At 43.3% G+C, this 17,078-nt stretch overlaps 1 protein-coding gene across 1 annotated transcript; it reads left to right on the plus strand.

Annotated features, from left to right (window-relative positions):
- The first annotated feature begins 752 nt into the window (after window positions 1-752).
- LOC139446277 (histone-lysine N-methyltransferase SETMAR-like) lies at window positions 753-16,906 on the plus strand. Its single transcript, XM_071227631.1, has 3 exons — window positions 753-937; window positions 5,397-5,422; window positions 15,990-16,906. Exons 1-3 carry the CDS (start codon window positions 753-755, stop codon window positions 16,904-16,906), a joined length of 1,128 nt encoding a protein of 375 aa, XP_071083732.1.
- The last annotated feature ends 172 nt before the right edge of the window (window positions 16,907-17,078 follow it).

A 17,078-nucleotide genomic window follows, 5' to 3' on the forward strand; every position in this document is an offset into this window, starting at 1 on the left:
TAAACTCTCACACTCTACCCTAAACGTACCATCCCACCCCTAAAAAACCTCACTCACTCAGTCACTCACTTACATTTTATTTTCTTTCTGCCTAGCTTTGTTTGGCTGGGAAAAGTTTACTCACGAACCCCCACCCAAGCCACGAGTTCAAGGGCGGATCCAGCATTTTAAACAGGGAGGAGTCCAAAATATAAAATCCTCTCTCAGATAATTTTAAAAGGGGGGAAGGTTGATGCGGACTGTGGACAAACCCCATGGATCTGTGTATGGAGTTATTTCACTGTTAAACGTGTTCACATTGCAGAAATGTTCGATCTTCGTATCCCTTCTCACTTTACCTGAAATGAGGCTTTAACAATGGACTCTGACACTTAAATGTTTTAATCAAGTCAGATAGTGCTGATCTATTGACCCCAAACACCAGGAACATTATGGAATATAATGTAGCTGAGGAGATCAGAAACTAACGCTGAATAGGCCGGGAGCAATATGATTGTTTTGCCAAAGAAAGTTTTGTTGACAGATCAAACCAATAAAAGAAGAATAAAGAAGAGGATTTCGAGACGGGGTTCCCTTCTCCTCAAAAGACTCATGCTGCAGCACTCATGGGCGACTATGTGTTCCAGGAATTACATAGCGAGAGTCAAGGGAAGGCAACATCGACAATTTTTCAAGCATAAAATCAACCGGGACCCCTTGTCACAGATTGTGTCAGGATTGTGTAGATTGTTGAAGGCACCAAGATTGTGTAGATGGTTGACGGCGCCATGCTTGTGCAGATGGTTGAAGGCGCCATGGTTGTGCAGATGGTTAACGGCGCCATGGTTGTGCAGATGGTTGACGGCGCCATGGTTGTGCAGATGGTTGAAGGCGCCATGGTTGTGCAGATGGTTGAAGGCGCCATGGTTGTGCAGATGGTTGAAGGCGCCATGGTTGTGTAGATAGTTGACGGCGCCATGGTTGTGCAGATGGTTGAAGGCCCCAAGATTTTGTAGATGGTTGACGGCGCCATGGTTGTGCAGATGGTTGACGGCGCCATGGTTGTGCAGATGGTCGAAGGCGCCAAGATTGTGTAGATGGTTGACGGCGCCAAGATTGTTTAGATGGTAAAAGGCGCCAAGATTGTGCAAAAGGGTGACGTCGCCACGGTTGTGCAGATGCTTGACGGCGCCATGATTGTACCGATGCTTCATACAAGAATATCCAGACCATTTCAAGGTTGTATCAACAATGGATTTCTGTCCAGTACCTTGAGCGTGTGGACAGACTGGAGATTGTTTGGGACACCGACAAAACAGACAGTCTTACAGAATCAACCAGAGAAAAACGTAGCAGGAGTCTAAGGAGAAGGTTCAAACGACACCACTTTCCCAAGTAACTGGCAAAGCTTCCCGCGAATTTGTGAGAACAAAACTGAGTTCTTTCCATTTCTAATTGAACAAGCTATTTCAATAGAATAGGAGGGGAAACAGGTTTACAGTACTCTTGAGTCGTCACATCACCGGAAACGTCAAGAGCAGTGCTCACACGAAGGAGCTGGTGTTGCCTCTATCTGCTGCTGAACATAGTGGGCACAGGAAGGTGAGGCTTAGGACTGCAGGCACAGGTGGTGTCGTAATAATGATAACAGACGTCCAGCAGATACTAGTTGATAAAGCATGGTTATTATTTGGCGTGGTCAAGAAAACCAGATATAGCTGCAATTAAAACTGGAACCACCTGAGGCCCACGGGAAAGAAAGGCATTGTCACTATATCATGTTCAAATAGTTGTGATGTCACTCCATTCTTTGCAGGGAAGGAAGAAAACCGCTTGGGATATCTGTAATGTATTTCTTGAAGTCAGCAATGAATTCCTGGCACTAGCAGACTCCCCGAAAGATGCACTTTTAGATTGACATTTTTAGAAGTTGGTAAGTAACAGTAAACGCAAGATATGTTTATGGATGGCAACTTCTTTATTGTATTATGATGCAGTGTTTCGGTATAGATCCTTATACCGTTGTCAAGTAAGAGTCAAGAGATCTATACCGAAACGCCTAATCATAATAGAATAAAGAACTTGTTATCCATACACATATCTTGCCTTAACTGTCCCCGAAAGATATTTCTGATAATACAAGGCAGTCTTTTGGGTGGTTTTTCGCACTTATGCATGACATAACTCGTGTGTCTTGGAAGGTCATTGAATCTTTTCAAGAGGATATGACCCAATGAAACATTCGACCCACATCGAACGCTCCAAAGCAGCACACACTGCATGTAACATTTCAAGGTAAATGTAGAGGGACCTGTGCCTGCTAAACGTCCCACACTACGAGCCTTGCAAATTAGGGTTGGGAGAGGACATGTTTGGTCAGGGCAGATGTGCAGTGATACAATGCACCTGTAGACAGTCTTGACCAGGGGTTTGTGACATGGTTCATTCCCGACGGCGTTGATCGTTGCCCATAATATCAATCCTTGGTTCAACTTGTCCAATCGATTATTGACATGACGACCAGAATATGCTGTGAAATGTTCTAAGTTTGAGAATCATTTATGACACGTCTTAGTTTTGCAATATTCCTATTGCGTGGATCGATGCTCATGATGTCAATCACTGAATAGTTGGATCCGGACTCGATTATTTACAGATCGGCGTCATACTGCTGGAAAATTGCGGCGTTAAACAACAAACAAAAACCAAAACAATTGCCCGTGCAGTCATATGGTTTCACGAAGAAAAGGCATGTTAGGGTAAGTTTATTACCACTTATTAACCAATCGAATATTCTCCGAGGTCAGGGTAGTATGATTATACTGTCTGTTGACAACCATTCTAAGGATCAATGGAGATAAACCGACGTCAGTTTGCCGATTCTAATTAAAATGTCTACGTTTTACCGAAAAATGTAAAAAATAAATAACGCGTAACAATCGATACATGCTATTTTAAAGCATACCACATACAATATTTGTTACCGATCGTGATTGTTGACATACGGTAACAATTTCCAAATATGGACTTGACTTCCCTTGATTGTACGTTCTAGTCATGTCAATATTGCGCGAACATGCACGTATTGATCAGAGATCTGTCGGCTGTATTCTGTCACGTTGCGAAACAAAATCAAAACGCATTATCCCTGCGCCGTCAGTGAGTTTGTGGTATACAACCAATTAAACGTTTAATCTGTTACAACACATCTCTTAATTCCAATCGAAGAATGTTTGTCTACTTGACACTTACACTGAATTATGTCGTGTTTCATACACTAGATGCTAATGCGCTCGGTTCCAAATTAAAACAAGAGGTATCTACGCTGCAGTGGGACTACATTAATTTTCAAAATAGTAGGTTTATCTCCTTATCAACCACAGCGGTCCTGCTAATTAACATCAGGGAACGCCAGGGCAACGCCAGGGGACATCCGGGAGAATAACACTAAATAATAAAGTTTTATGTTTATTTTTGTGTTCTTCCGGACGTCTGATGATACCCCCCGGACGCTCCAGAACGTTACTGGGCGTTAATAGTACCCAACTACTGTGATATGATAGGATGAATGCTCCGTAACTTCCTTTGAGTAGTATAGTATGGAAACACGTGAAGCCTGTCAGTGCGTTTGTGCTGTCTCGTTCTCGTTCTGGGGGCGGTGGGTAGTCTAGTGGTTAAGCGTTCGCTCGTCACGCCGAAGACTCGAGTTCGATTCTCAACATTGGTACAATGTGTCCCCCGACTTGATATTGCTGGAATACTGCTAAAAGCGACATAAAACAATGCTCACTGACCCACTCACTCTAACTTAGGTATCATAAGGATACGATCTTCAATGTGCTGTAAATAATATTTATTTTCTATCCCACCGAATGTTTCACTCACCATCGGTGTTTATACAGATTTTCAGGCTATACTCAATTGCAACCTTTCACCATCAGCCCTCGGGGTTGGAGGAGATACCACGCATGCGTAAAAGATCAGACACACAGTCCAAGACACCCAGATCCGTTTGTGCTACTGGACGGTTGATATTAAACGGTGGTCAGCACATATAGCCACATACAGGCTTGCTGACGATCGAAATGTCTGTAGGATGACCGTAGCTGGCTGATTCTCGGGAGTACTGCTGCGGCTGGCCACAAATGCGAGGGTTTTACGACCAAATAAGGTTATTGATATCTAATGTTTCCACGAACCTTGTAAGAGAAGTTCTTGAAGTTGTCATCTGGTCTGGCACGAATCCAAGTTTTCTACAAAATCTCTCCCAACTGATAAATGTTGCATGGCGTATGACGTGGTCCGAATAATAGGCTTCGTAAATCTCATTTGCAGCTGATGTCCTTCCAGCAGGAAGATTCAACAACGTTACAATACGGGATAAATACAGCTAATTACTGACTCGAATTTGCGAACTTAGAACATAACACGTAGCAGTGAGCCGTCTTCACGTACATCCCATTGATTAATGACACTGAATAGGTTCCCCATCGTACATGTAGACAGATTGAATCCATACTTCAATTCCGCATGAGAGTATTTCAGGATTGCATGAATCATTATCTAATGTATTGCGTTGAAAGAATTTGGTGTATTGAATACCAGTAATAATGCAGTGAGTGGTGAGAGAACCTGTCTGTCATATTGGAATCTGAAATGAATTTTATGGTATTGCTATTACCACTGGCACTATGGCACCTCCACCACAAACCAATGCCAGTTCAATCTGGGCGATGGGATAGCCTAGTGGTTAAGCGTTCATGCGTCACGCCTAAGACCCGGGTTCGATTCCCGACATTTCTGTCTTTCTTGAATTGTGTAAACACTCTATTACATAAAATTCTGACAGGAAGTGATTATTAAACCCGGCTACCTGACCATTCCGTCCTACCGAGGAGGCAAATGTGTTGAACGTTACCAGTCCACCCCAATGACGAGGAAGATGTATTAAACGTTACCAATCCTTCGTAATGACGAAGAGTATAATTATGTTGAACGTTACCAGTCCACCCTAATGAAGAGGAGGATGTATTGAACGTTGCCAATCAGTCGTTATAACGTGGGGGTGGGGTTGGGGGATGGTGAACGTTACATATATACCACTTAATCCCTTAAACGTCGACTACTTTAGATGCCAACCTTTACAGCAGGTTGGACATGATTGTCTTTCATTCATTAGTTGTGAAGACATTCCATGATGTAGTCGGAGTCAGAAGACTTAGGACAACAAAGTCACAACACCAAGGTTCATAATACAGGTGAAACTGTCTTCGAATCTTTTCGATAAGAAAAGTATCAGTATTGCTGATTCACTAAGTTTGCTGGTTTGAATACTTTCTTCATTCGTACCGAGGGTTTAGAAACCTCGACGCTGATTGGTTGATTCGAAAGTTCACCTGACGCGACCTCCTTTTCAGGCATCCAAAGATCTTCATGCGGAGAGGTATGTAACAGTAAAACATTTGATAATAATGACATTGTTTATATCACTGTACGTTATCCATATAATATCCTTACACTCTTATAACGCCCAAACTATGGCGCCGGCACTGGTGGTGTATGCGAATGCACTAAGTGGCTTAGGGCTCCAAGGTTATAACACTTGTATAGTTAAAGTATATGTGATATATATTATATATCAGGTAATGTCACCACCATTCGCCGCCAAGGATCCCTTGTGTCCATGTTTCCATGGTGAACGTTACCAATATACCATTTACTCCCTTAAACGTCGACTACTTTAGATGCCAACCTTAACAGTAGGTTGGACAGGTTTCTCTTTCATTCATTAGTTGTGAAGACATTCCATGATGTACTCGGAGTCAGAAGACTTAGGACAACAAAGTCACAACACCAAGGTTCATAATACAGGTGAAACTGTCTTCGAATCTTTTCGATAAGAAAAGTATCAGTATTAACTGAAAAACGTATAATCACTGTCAATAATCCTTAGACACTTTGCGGCACTGTCGGTGTATGTATGTGACAATGCAAAGTAGCTTTGGACGACAATGTTCGAACACCTGAATAGTTGAAGTATATATGATTTATACACCGAGGTAATGTCGCCATCATCCATCCCGAGTGCGTCAAGGACCCTCTGTTTCCATGTTTCCATGTATCCCCCGTGTGTCACACGAGACATAACCCAACTCACCAGCGTCTGGCAGGGTGTTTTTATTCAGTCGTGATAGTTCACTTTCAACACTTTGTCTGTCTTTACGCTGGTAGGTTGACGCTAATCTGAAAAGTGAGATGTATTCAGGAGCATGGAGTTCCCAGAGCTATTCTCTTGCCTGTCAGTTCACACAGTGAAAGTAAGTAGAGCAACACTGTATTATCTGGGGAAATGTAATTGAAAACTTAATTCAATATTTACACATATGTTGGGTTTGGAATTTACATCATCACAGGACAGTTCTCTCCAGTGGTTAAAATAAGTCCCCGTACAATTCGACTAAAAGGGAATCAGATATTTACAATGTTTTTTTGTAGGTTTTGTTATTCTCTGTGTATATGTAACCTTTATCATATAACCATCTCCTACCAAGTGTTCACTTGATTGATAAAGGATACCAGTATCTGTACCGAATCATCGTATTTAAATGATAACGAAGTTGAAATCCATGTCAATTTACACTGCTCAAGCTTTGAACTATTTTTCTCTTGTTAAATTTATTTACAGGCAACTGTTGCACTAAGGAACAGTTTGATATCAGATGACACTTACGGAATGAGGATATGACCGACGTCAGTTTGCCGATTCTAATTATAATGTCTACGTTTTACCGAAAAATGTAAAAAATAAATAACGCGTAACAATCGATACATGCTATTTTAAAGCATACCACATACAATATTTGTTACCGATCGTGATTGTTGACATACGGTAACAATTTCCAAATATGGAATTGACTTCCCTTGATTGTACGTTCTAGTCATGTCAATATTGCGCGAACATGCACGTATTGATCAGAGATCTGTCGGCTGTATTCTGTCACGTTGCAAAACAAAATCAAAACGCATTATCCCTGCGCCGTCAGTGAGTTTGTGGTATACAATCAATTAAACGTTTAATCTGTTACAACACATCTCTTAATTCCAATCGAAGAATGTTTGTCTACTTGACACTTACACTGAATTATGTCGTGTTTCATACACTAGATGCTAATGCGCTCGGTTCCAAATTAAAACAAGAGGTATCTACGCTGCAGTGGGACTACATTAATTTTCAAAATAGTAGGTTTATCTCCTTATCAACCACAGCGGTCCTGCTAATTAACATCAGGGAACGCCAGGGCAACGCCAGGGGACATCCGGGAGAATAACACTAAATAATAAAGTTTTATATTTATTTTTGTGTTCTTCCGGACGTCTGATGATACCCCCGGACGCTCCAGAACGTTACTGGGCGTTAAATAATAGTACCCAACTACTGTGATATGATAGGATCAATGCTCCGTAACTTCCTTTGAGTAGTATAGTATGGAAACACGTGAAGCCTGTCAGTGCGTTTGAGCTGTCTCGTTCTCGTTCTGGGGGCGTTGGGTAGTCTAGTGGTTAAGCGTTCGCTCGTCACGCCGAAGACTCGAGTTCGATTCTCAACATTGGTACAATGTGTCCCCCGACTTGATATTGCTGGAATACTGCTAAAAGCGACATAAAACAATGTTCACTGACCCACTCACTCTAGCTTAGGTATCATAAGGATACGATCTTCAATTTGCTGTAAATAATATTTATTTTCTATCCCACCGAATGTTTCACTCACCATCGGTGTTTATACAGATTTTCAGGCTATACTCAATTGCAACCTTTCACCATCAGCCCTCGGGGTTCGAGGAGATACCACGCATGTGTAAAGGATCAGACACACAGTCCAAGACACCCAGATCCATTTGTGCTACTGGACGGTTGATATTAAACGGTGGTCAGCACATATAGCCACATACAGGCTTGCTGGCGATCGAAATGTCTGTAGGATGACCGTAGCTGGCTGATTCTCGGGAGTACCGCTGCGGCTGGCCACAAATGCGAGGGTTTTACGACCAAATAAGGTTATTGATATCTTATGTTTCCACGAACCTTGTAAGAGAAGTTCCTGAAGTTGTCATCTGGTCTGGCACGAAACCAAGTTTTCTACAAAATCTCTCCCAACTGATAAATGTTGCATGGCGTATGACGTGGTCCGAATAATAGGCTTCGTAAATCTCATTTGCAGCTGATGTCCTTCCAGCAGGAAGATTCAACAACGTTACAATACGGGATAAATACAGCTAATTACTGACTCGAATTTGCGAACTTAGAACATAACACGTAGCAGTGAGCCGTCTTCACGTACATCCCATTGATTAATGACACTGAATAGGTTCCCCATCGTACATGTAGACAGATTGAATCCATACTTCAATTCCGCATGAGAGTATTTCAGGATTGCATGAATCATTATCTAATGTATTGCGTTGAAAGAATTTGGTGTATTGAATACCAGTAATAATGCAGTGAGTGGTGAGAGAACATGTCCGTCATATTGGAATCTGAAATGGATTTTATGGTATTGCTATTACCACTGGCACTATGGCACCTCCACCACAAACCAATGCCAGTTCAATCTGGGCGATGGGATAGCCTAGTGGTTAAGCGTTCATGCGTCACGCCTAAGACCCGGGTTCGATTCCCGACATTTCTGTCATTCTTGAATTGTGTAAACACTCTATTACATAAAATTCTGACAGGACGTGATTATTAAACCCGGCTACCTGACCATTCCGTCCTACCGAGGAGGCAAATATGTTGAACGTTACCAGTCCACCCTAATGACGAAGAAGATGTATTAAACGTTACCAATCCTTCGTAATGACGAAGGGTATAATTATGTTGAACGTTACCAGTCCACCCTAATGAAGAGGAGGATGTATTGAACGTTGCCAATCAGTCGTTATAACGTGGGGATGGGGGTTGGGGGATGGTGAACGTTACATATATACCACTTACTCCCTTAAACGTGGACTACTTTAGTTGCCAACCTTTACAGTAGGTAGGACATGATTGTCTTTCATTCATTAGTTGTGAAGACATTCCATGATGTAGTCGGAGTCAGAAGACTTAGGACAACAAAGTCACAACACCAAGATTCATAATACAGGTGAAACTGTCTTCGAATCTTTTCAATAAGAAAAGTATCAGTATTAACTGAAAAACGTATAATCACTGTCAATAATCCATAGACACTTTGCGGCACTGTCGGTGTATGTATGTGACAATGCAAAGTAGCTTTGGACGACAATGTTCGAACACCTGAATAGTTGAAGTATATATGATTTATACACCGAGGTAATGTCGCCATCATCCATCCCGAGTGCGTCAAGGACCCTCTGTTTCCATGTTTCCATGTATCCCCCTGTGTGTCACACGAGACATAACCCAACTCACCAGCGTCTGGCAGGGTGTTTTTATTCAGTCGTGATAGTTCACTTTCAACACTTTGTCTGTCTTTACGCTGGTAGGTTGACGCTAATCTGAAAAGTGAGATGTATTCAGGAGCATGGAGTTCCCAGAGCTATTCTCTTGCCTGTCAGTTCACACAGTGAAAGTAAGTAGATCAACACTGTATTATCTGGGGAAATGAAATTGAAAACTCGCTTTAGACACATTCAGGCTTCTTAATTCCCATTGCTACACGAGTATGTGCGTAACACAGAATGGTAACCACATACACCCGCAGTGTGTTGTTAGTAATATTCTCCATACTACCCTGAACGGTTTAGGCCCGGTGAACGCTATTTGAACACTTTCAGTTCAACTATATGGTGTCTTCACTTCTAGCGGTCAACTGTTTATGTCCATGTACACAACGTCCAAAAACCTCAAGGCTGATCTCACCGACAGGTGATGGGGTAACATATGACTTCGTTCGGTACTTCTATCACAATTTATTGGTTGTTTTGGTCTCCCTCTATTTATATACCTGACACATGTACACAGACCTTTGGTACAGATGGTGCAACGCTCAAGATACACCTGAATGAGTTTCAGCTTCCCCTTTCCTTCTTAACGCTCCTTCCTCTGGAAGCCTTGCTTCTCTTTAATTCGGGGTGGTTGGGTAGCCTAGTGGTTAACGCGTTCGTTCGTCACGCCGAAGACCCGGGTTCGATTCCAGACATGGGTACAATGTGTGAAGCCCATTTCTGGTGTCCCCCGCCGTGATATTGCTGGAATATTGCTAAAAGCGGCGTAAAACCATACTCACTCACTCTCACTAATTCTGTAATCCATCTTTATTAACAGAACATAACATCTTTATTTGACTTAGACCATTCCATGGTCCCTCATCACAACATTACATGATTTACAGTCAGATCACTAGTTTCTACCTTTCAGACATGTTTGATCACCATTGATGTTTGTATAACAGATTGTCAGGCTATACTCAATTGCAACCTTTCACCATCAGCCCTCGGGGTTCGAGGAGATACCACGCATGTGTAAAGGATCAGACACACAGTCCAAGACACCCAGATCCATTTGTGCTACTGGACGGTTGATATTAAACCGTGGTCAGCACATATAGCCACATACAGGCTTGCTGGCGATCGAAATGTCTGTAGGATGACCGCAGCTGGCTGATTCTCGGGAGTACTGCTGCGGTTGGCCACAAATGCGAGGGTTTTACGACCAAATAAGGTTATTGATATCTTATGTTTCTAAGAACCTTGTAAGAGAAGTTCTTGAAGTTGTCATCTGGTCTGGCACGAATCCAAGTTTCTACAGAATCTCCCAACTGATAAATGTTTAATGGCGTATGACGTGGTCCGAATAATAGGCTTCGTAAATTTCATTTGCAGCTGATGTGATTCCACCTTATGTGGACGTTTCATGCACGTCACCAATAGTTTTTACTAATTGAGCCTCAGTTTTTGTTTTAGTGGCGTGCATGGCAGGTTAAATATATAAACTTGAAAGGTGAATGGTATGAACGTTTTCTGTCGGGGTTAGTTTAATTAGGAGAACCAAATGTGAGAACCTACAGTGGGAATTCACTGTGAGAACCTACTGTGAGAACCTACATGTGGATTTCCGGAACAGATGCTCCATACCCTCCATCTTAGCGGGTGTCCTCGGTTGGTTGGCTGGTTTGTTGTTTAATGCTGCACTCCAGCTATATGGCGGCGGTCTGTAAATAATCGAGTCTGGATCAGATAATCCAGTGATTAATATCATGAGCATCGATCCACGTAATCGGGATCGATGACATGCACCCACCAAGTCAGCGAACCTGACCACCCGATCCCGTTAGTCGCCTCTTATGACAAGCATAGTCCCCATAGTTCAGCATGGGTTGCTGAAGACCTACTCTACCCCGGATCTTCACGGGTCGAGTGTCCACGGAGTGATTGGGACAGAATAAGTTTGTTTGTTGTTTAACGCCGCACTCAAAAATATTCTAGCTCTAAGTCGGTGCCCTGTAAATAATATCCAGTGATTGATATTATGAACAATGTCCCAGGTTGCCAGGATACGATGCCACGCTATGCACCAACCCGCGCCTGACCAACCTCTCCATTAAGTCGCCGCTCAGGTTGTATGGGGATCTATGGTACAGATGGTGCAACGCTCAAGATACACCTGAACGAGTTTCAGCTTCCCCGTTCCTTCTTAACACTCCTTCATCTGGAAGCCTTGCCTCTCTCTAATTCGGGGCTGTCGGGTAGCCCAGTGGTTAAAGCGTTCGCTCGTCACGCCGAAGACCCGGGTTCGATTCCCGATATGAGTACAATGTATGAAGCCCATTTTTGGTGTCCCCCGCCGTGATATTGCTGGAATATTGCTAAAAGCGGCGTAAAATCATTCTCACTCACTCACTCACTATAATCGGTATGAATCTTGAATTCGAACCCGCGGACAGTGAATCCTGACACAGCTACACCAGTGGGATCAAGGCAGATCAGGGGTTTTGCGACCCGAAAAGATCCGGGTAGAATAGGCCTTCAGCAACCCATGACTGTGGTAAAAGGCGACTATGCTTGTGGTGAGAGGGGACTAACGGGATCGGATGGTTAGACTCGTTGACTTGGTTGATGCATGTCATCGTATCCCAATTACGTGGATCTATGTTCGTGATGTCAATCACTAGATCGTCTGGTCCAGAGTCGATTATTTAGTCATATGGCTGGAATATTGCGGCGTTAAACAACAAACAAAAAGAGGCTTCTGATGCACTAATGTAGTGAACATAATGACCCTTCGCTAATACTTAAATATTCACATTGATCTTCTTCCTGGCCGTGTACATTTTTTTTCACGACCCTCCAAAAAAGACAAAATGCAAAAGCACTTTTTTATTGTAAAATTCCCATATCAGTCATGACCCTCCCCAAATATGTCTTATTATTTTATAACCCTCCCGTTGGGACTGTCATTTTTTTAGTGACCTTCCCCTGATTCCATTCTGACTCCCCCCCCCCCCCCCCCCCCCCCCCCCCCCCCCCCCCCCTCCAAGCAACACTCACACCCGGTAATAAATAACCGGTCCCTCAGGCTTAGGACTTTTCAGCCATCTTGCGTATGTATGCTGCAAATGATGTTTGGATAATAATGAGAAAGGCTTTTACGAACAGTTTACCAGTAGGTATTCGGTCAGTTGATGTGTGTTGAGAGTGACACTTGGGAGCATGTGTAGGGAACTCATCTATCATTAGCAGTAATCCTGTCCAGTCGATTGGGACAAAGATCCTGCCATTGATTTTGTATCATCGCTCTGTCCGCGAGAGACACACAGCTTAATCTAGCCAAGAAGCGAGCAGAGATGAAACGGAAACATCTGACAGTATTGCGTACGCCAGTTGAAACATATACACTTTATACATATCAACCAACTTGAAGCCTTAAATCTGTAAGCGGAAATTGTAAAGGAGTCGATGGGAAGAAAGCATTCAATCGTACATCTTATCCTTGCTTGCTTCCCTGTTCTTATCAATTGAACACATCAAGAGCAGGTTCTGATTCCATAACAATCATTATGGCAATAATAGCACACATGGGGAATGTGCTCAAATGTTTAATGTCCATATTCTGACTTGTTTCGGAATTTGTAATTAACACCCTCGTGAAAGTGTGACATTATCGTTAATTCTGGTATGCAGCAATTGCTAAACTCATTCACATTAGAAATATTGAACTAGATGCACAAATATTGAACTAGATGGTGTTTGAGACTTTGTGCCCGACGTACGAGGTGCCAATTGCCCCAGCACCCCAGCCCCAAGACTAACATCTATTCCCTGAAATGAACATATCTTACAGAAAAAAACGGTTATTAAATTACGTTAATAAAATATAACACAAAGGAGCCCAAGAGTCTCTCTCCATTTTCAGCCTGATACTGCAGTAATCTAGACTTGCCTACTATTATAGATTTGCACGGGCTGTTTGTGATATATTTGTTTCAGGGTCTGTATGACAGAATACCCCCCCCCCCCCCCCCCCCCCCCGCCCCTCCCATTAATGTCAAACCTGATCTGTCAGTGAATGGAGGTGTCACGGTATGGAGTACACTATAGGGGAAACGTGCAGTCAGGACGCCTGGTTTCAGGTCCTTCGAACAACCATTTGCTTGTCCGATCAAGCTTACTAATCTAGATCAGTGTAGCATAAAACATATTTTCTTTTCTCATTCCATGGAAGGAATCAATTATAATATTTAGAAGTAATAATGAAAATGGGCAGCAACCGTACTGCCAGTATATCCCGCCAAACATTGACGCTTTAATTCAGGGACCTTTACAATCAGATTGAGAAAGAAACAAGAATCAATAATGACACGCAGAAAGCAAAACGCCTGTTTGTACAATCGCAGGTTTGTGAGATATTTTTTTCTTTTTCCCTTTTTTTGTAGATGTAGTGATGGTAGAGCTGCGATGTATCAAAAGCCGTGTTTACCGAGAACGCTATAACATGAGCTTCCTTAAATCATTCAATACATCGAACAGAACGTGTATGATCCCGACGATAGAAGCCAGAACCTGGATCCGTGCTCACAATGCGTAGTGTTAAATTAGCGCAATGTACCAGAGGGGGGACTCCGGATTCCAGTCTTAGAGATCGGATTTCATCTTCCTGGGTGTAACGTTGCCATGACGAGCACGTGATCAGTCATATATGTCAGCTCACTGAGGGATTAATGCAAGTTCCCGGAAGATGAGTTTAAATTATTGAGTTAGAGGAACACGTTGTGCTTCCTGTATGTTAATAGATCGATCTGGGGAGATAATTATCACAGCAGCCGGTAGGACGATGGGCGAATGTCGTGCCGGACGCCCATTCATCCGTAGATCAAATCAAAATACTTAGTGAAATGCTCCTCGCTGTTCTCTGTCAGGGCAAAGCCTGCTGAAAAGGAAAATTTAATGAATTCCATGTCTTTAGTGGTATAAGTCAAACGACAGGTCGGTATATTTCTAGGAAGTATGTATTGGTAAATACATGTTGCCACATCGATTTGTGCTGGTAGTGTCACATGTTAGGGTCTCTTTGCAACCCCAGCCATACGCACAAACCCCAGCTTAACAGGACGTAAATCAGAGTGTGGTTAGATCTGACGTAGACACGCGAGAACTGACCGCAAGCGCCGCCATCTTAATACAATACCGGATATAAATGCAAACCGCTGTGTGATCAAGATAATGAAACGTGAAATAATGAGTGGGTGAGGTGTGTTTAACGCTGATTTAAACAGTATGTCTGTATCTCGGCGTGTCAGATGGATGTCGAAAGAACGCTGAAAATGGTACAGTCGTAGACGTTTGCATCTTTGGTACAAACCTCGAGTATGGCGCTGACAGACAAAGGAATATAATCGGGGCGGATGTTGGGTTCGAACCTAGGACTGACTGGTCCTGACCAAGGGACGGAACTCTGCACAGAAAGATGCGGCGCTTTTACAGCTACAACACCTCAAATATGAAAACAAACAACAACAAAAAAATGCCAGCGTCTATTAATATATGATGCTATTTTTCATGTATCAGACATGTCCCGATTAGTGCCTGGAGCTGGAGTGAGTGAGAATGGTTTAACGCCGCTTTTAGCAATATTCCCGCAATATCACGGCGAGGGACACCAGAAAATGGGTTTCACACATTGTACCTATGTGGGGAATCGAACCCAGGCTCGGCGTGACGAGCGAACGCTTTAACCACTAGGCTACCCGACCGCCCCTACACAGCTGTATGTATAGTGTAAGTGTAAACTTTACCTCATAAAGTAAGTTAAACCATTAAGTATGTGACAAGCGGTAATATTTAGTGCATAATTTGAATAAATGCAATCACTGCAGGCATGCTGCCTCGTCTCTGGACCCGCTATTCCCTCTGCAGAGTTACGTCCCTTAGCCGTGCACGTGGCCTTGGTCATTATATTGCTCTTGCTCGTAGATTTCCACAAAGTCTACTACCTGCGTAATGTTGGTCTGCCCTTGAACACTGACGTCGATGATACGACTGATATACTGTTCAATGCGGCGAATAACTCACTCACTCTAGTTTTATATCTGTAGCTTCTTCCCCGACTAATCCAAAACAGCTGGAGCTGATGTATATCCTATTTCAGTGATGGCGGAGTGCTGCGCGGCCTTCATCCCACACTACGTGGAGTTTCAGGATTCTGCCTCAGAGTTATTGAAAAATATCTAATTACGAGGGTCATTCAATATATAACCAGCCTCGGCTATTTATCAGATCTTAACGGTTGCATGTTTGTCACGTGCTGTGCACCAATGTATGCCACGTGCATAGACAAAGTTTCACTGAGGAAATTGTATTTGAAGTCACACACGTGATCTATAAAGATGGCAAGGGTAGATTCTGCCAAATTGTCGTCAAAGGTTGAATACAGGGCTGTTATTAAGTACCTCTACTTAAAAAGGAAACCCGGAAAGGAGATACATGATGAATTGTCAGATGTTTATGGTGACAGTGCACCTTAGTATGCACAGGTAAAATTCTGGGTTGCAGAATTTAAGAGGGGTCGGGTGAACCTGGAAGATGAGCCACGCCCTGGTAGGCCTGTAGAGGTGACCAATGACCAAACCAGTGAAGCTGTGAGACAACTGGTTGCCAAAGACAGGCGAATGAAGGTGTCAGAAATGGCCAAGGCCTTGGACATTTCAGAGGGAAGTGTCCATTCCATTTTGCATGATCGTCTGGGTATGAGGAAGCTGTCTGCCCGATGGGTCCCGAAATGTCTGAGTGATGATCAGAAGGCTGTACGTGCGTCAATGTGTCAGGCACTTTTGACGCAATGCAGTCGGGATGCAGACAACTTTATGGAGAGAATTGTTACTGGTAATGAAACCTTGGTACACCACTTTGACCCAGAAACCAAAGAACAGAGTAAGCAGTGGACTGGCTTTGCTTCACCCCGGCAACCATCGGCTGGCAATGTCATGGCAACCATCTTTGGGGATACCAAAGGGGTCTTTCTCATTGACTACTTGCCACGTGGCCAGACTATTACTGGAGAGTACTACTCCGATCTCCTGGACCGTTTGCGGACTGCTATTCTTGCTAAACGTCGTGGAAAGATCACAAAAGGTGTGCTGCTCCAACATGATAATGCCAGAGTGCACACCTGTCGACTTGCGGTTGCCGCAGTGAAGCGGAACGGGTTCAAAGTATTGCCTCATCCACCTTACTCACCAGACCTGGCACCAAGCGACTACTTTCTCTTCCCAAACTTGAAGAAAGAACTGCGTGGACGTCATTTCCGGTCCGATGATGAACTCACAACAGCAGTGGAGGGGTGGTTACACGAACAACCCCATGGTTTCTATCACAACAGGCTTTTAGCTCTCACACATCGCTGGACAAAGTGCATAGACCTCAATGGTGATTATGCGGTAAAAGAAGATGTGAGGAGCAGTAGCAAATAGGTTAGGCTGGTTATATATTGAATGGCCCTCGTACTAATAGTCTGTTAGTGTGTTGAACTGGGTCTTTCCTATACACCCCGTTCGGCTCCACTCGGGTCCACTCGGCTACTTCCGTTATCTACAATACACATTTCGGGAAGCGCTGGAGAAGTGCACGGGACATTCGCGTTTC

This window comes from Haliotis cracherodii, unplaced genomic scaffold (genome assembly GCF_022045235.1).
Source record: "Haliotis cracherodii isolate W230 unplaced genomic scaffold, xgHalCrac1.p SCAF_6, whole genome shotgun sequence".
Classification (NCBI taxonomy): Eukaryota; Metazoa; Mollusca; class Gastropoda; order Lepetellida; family Haliotidae; genus Haliotis; species Haliotis cracherodii.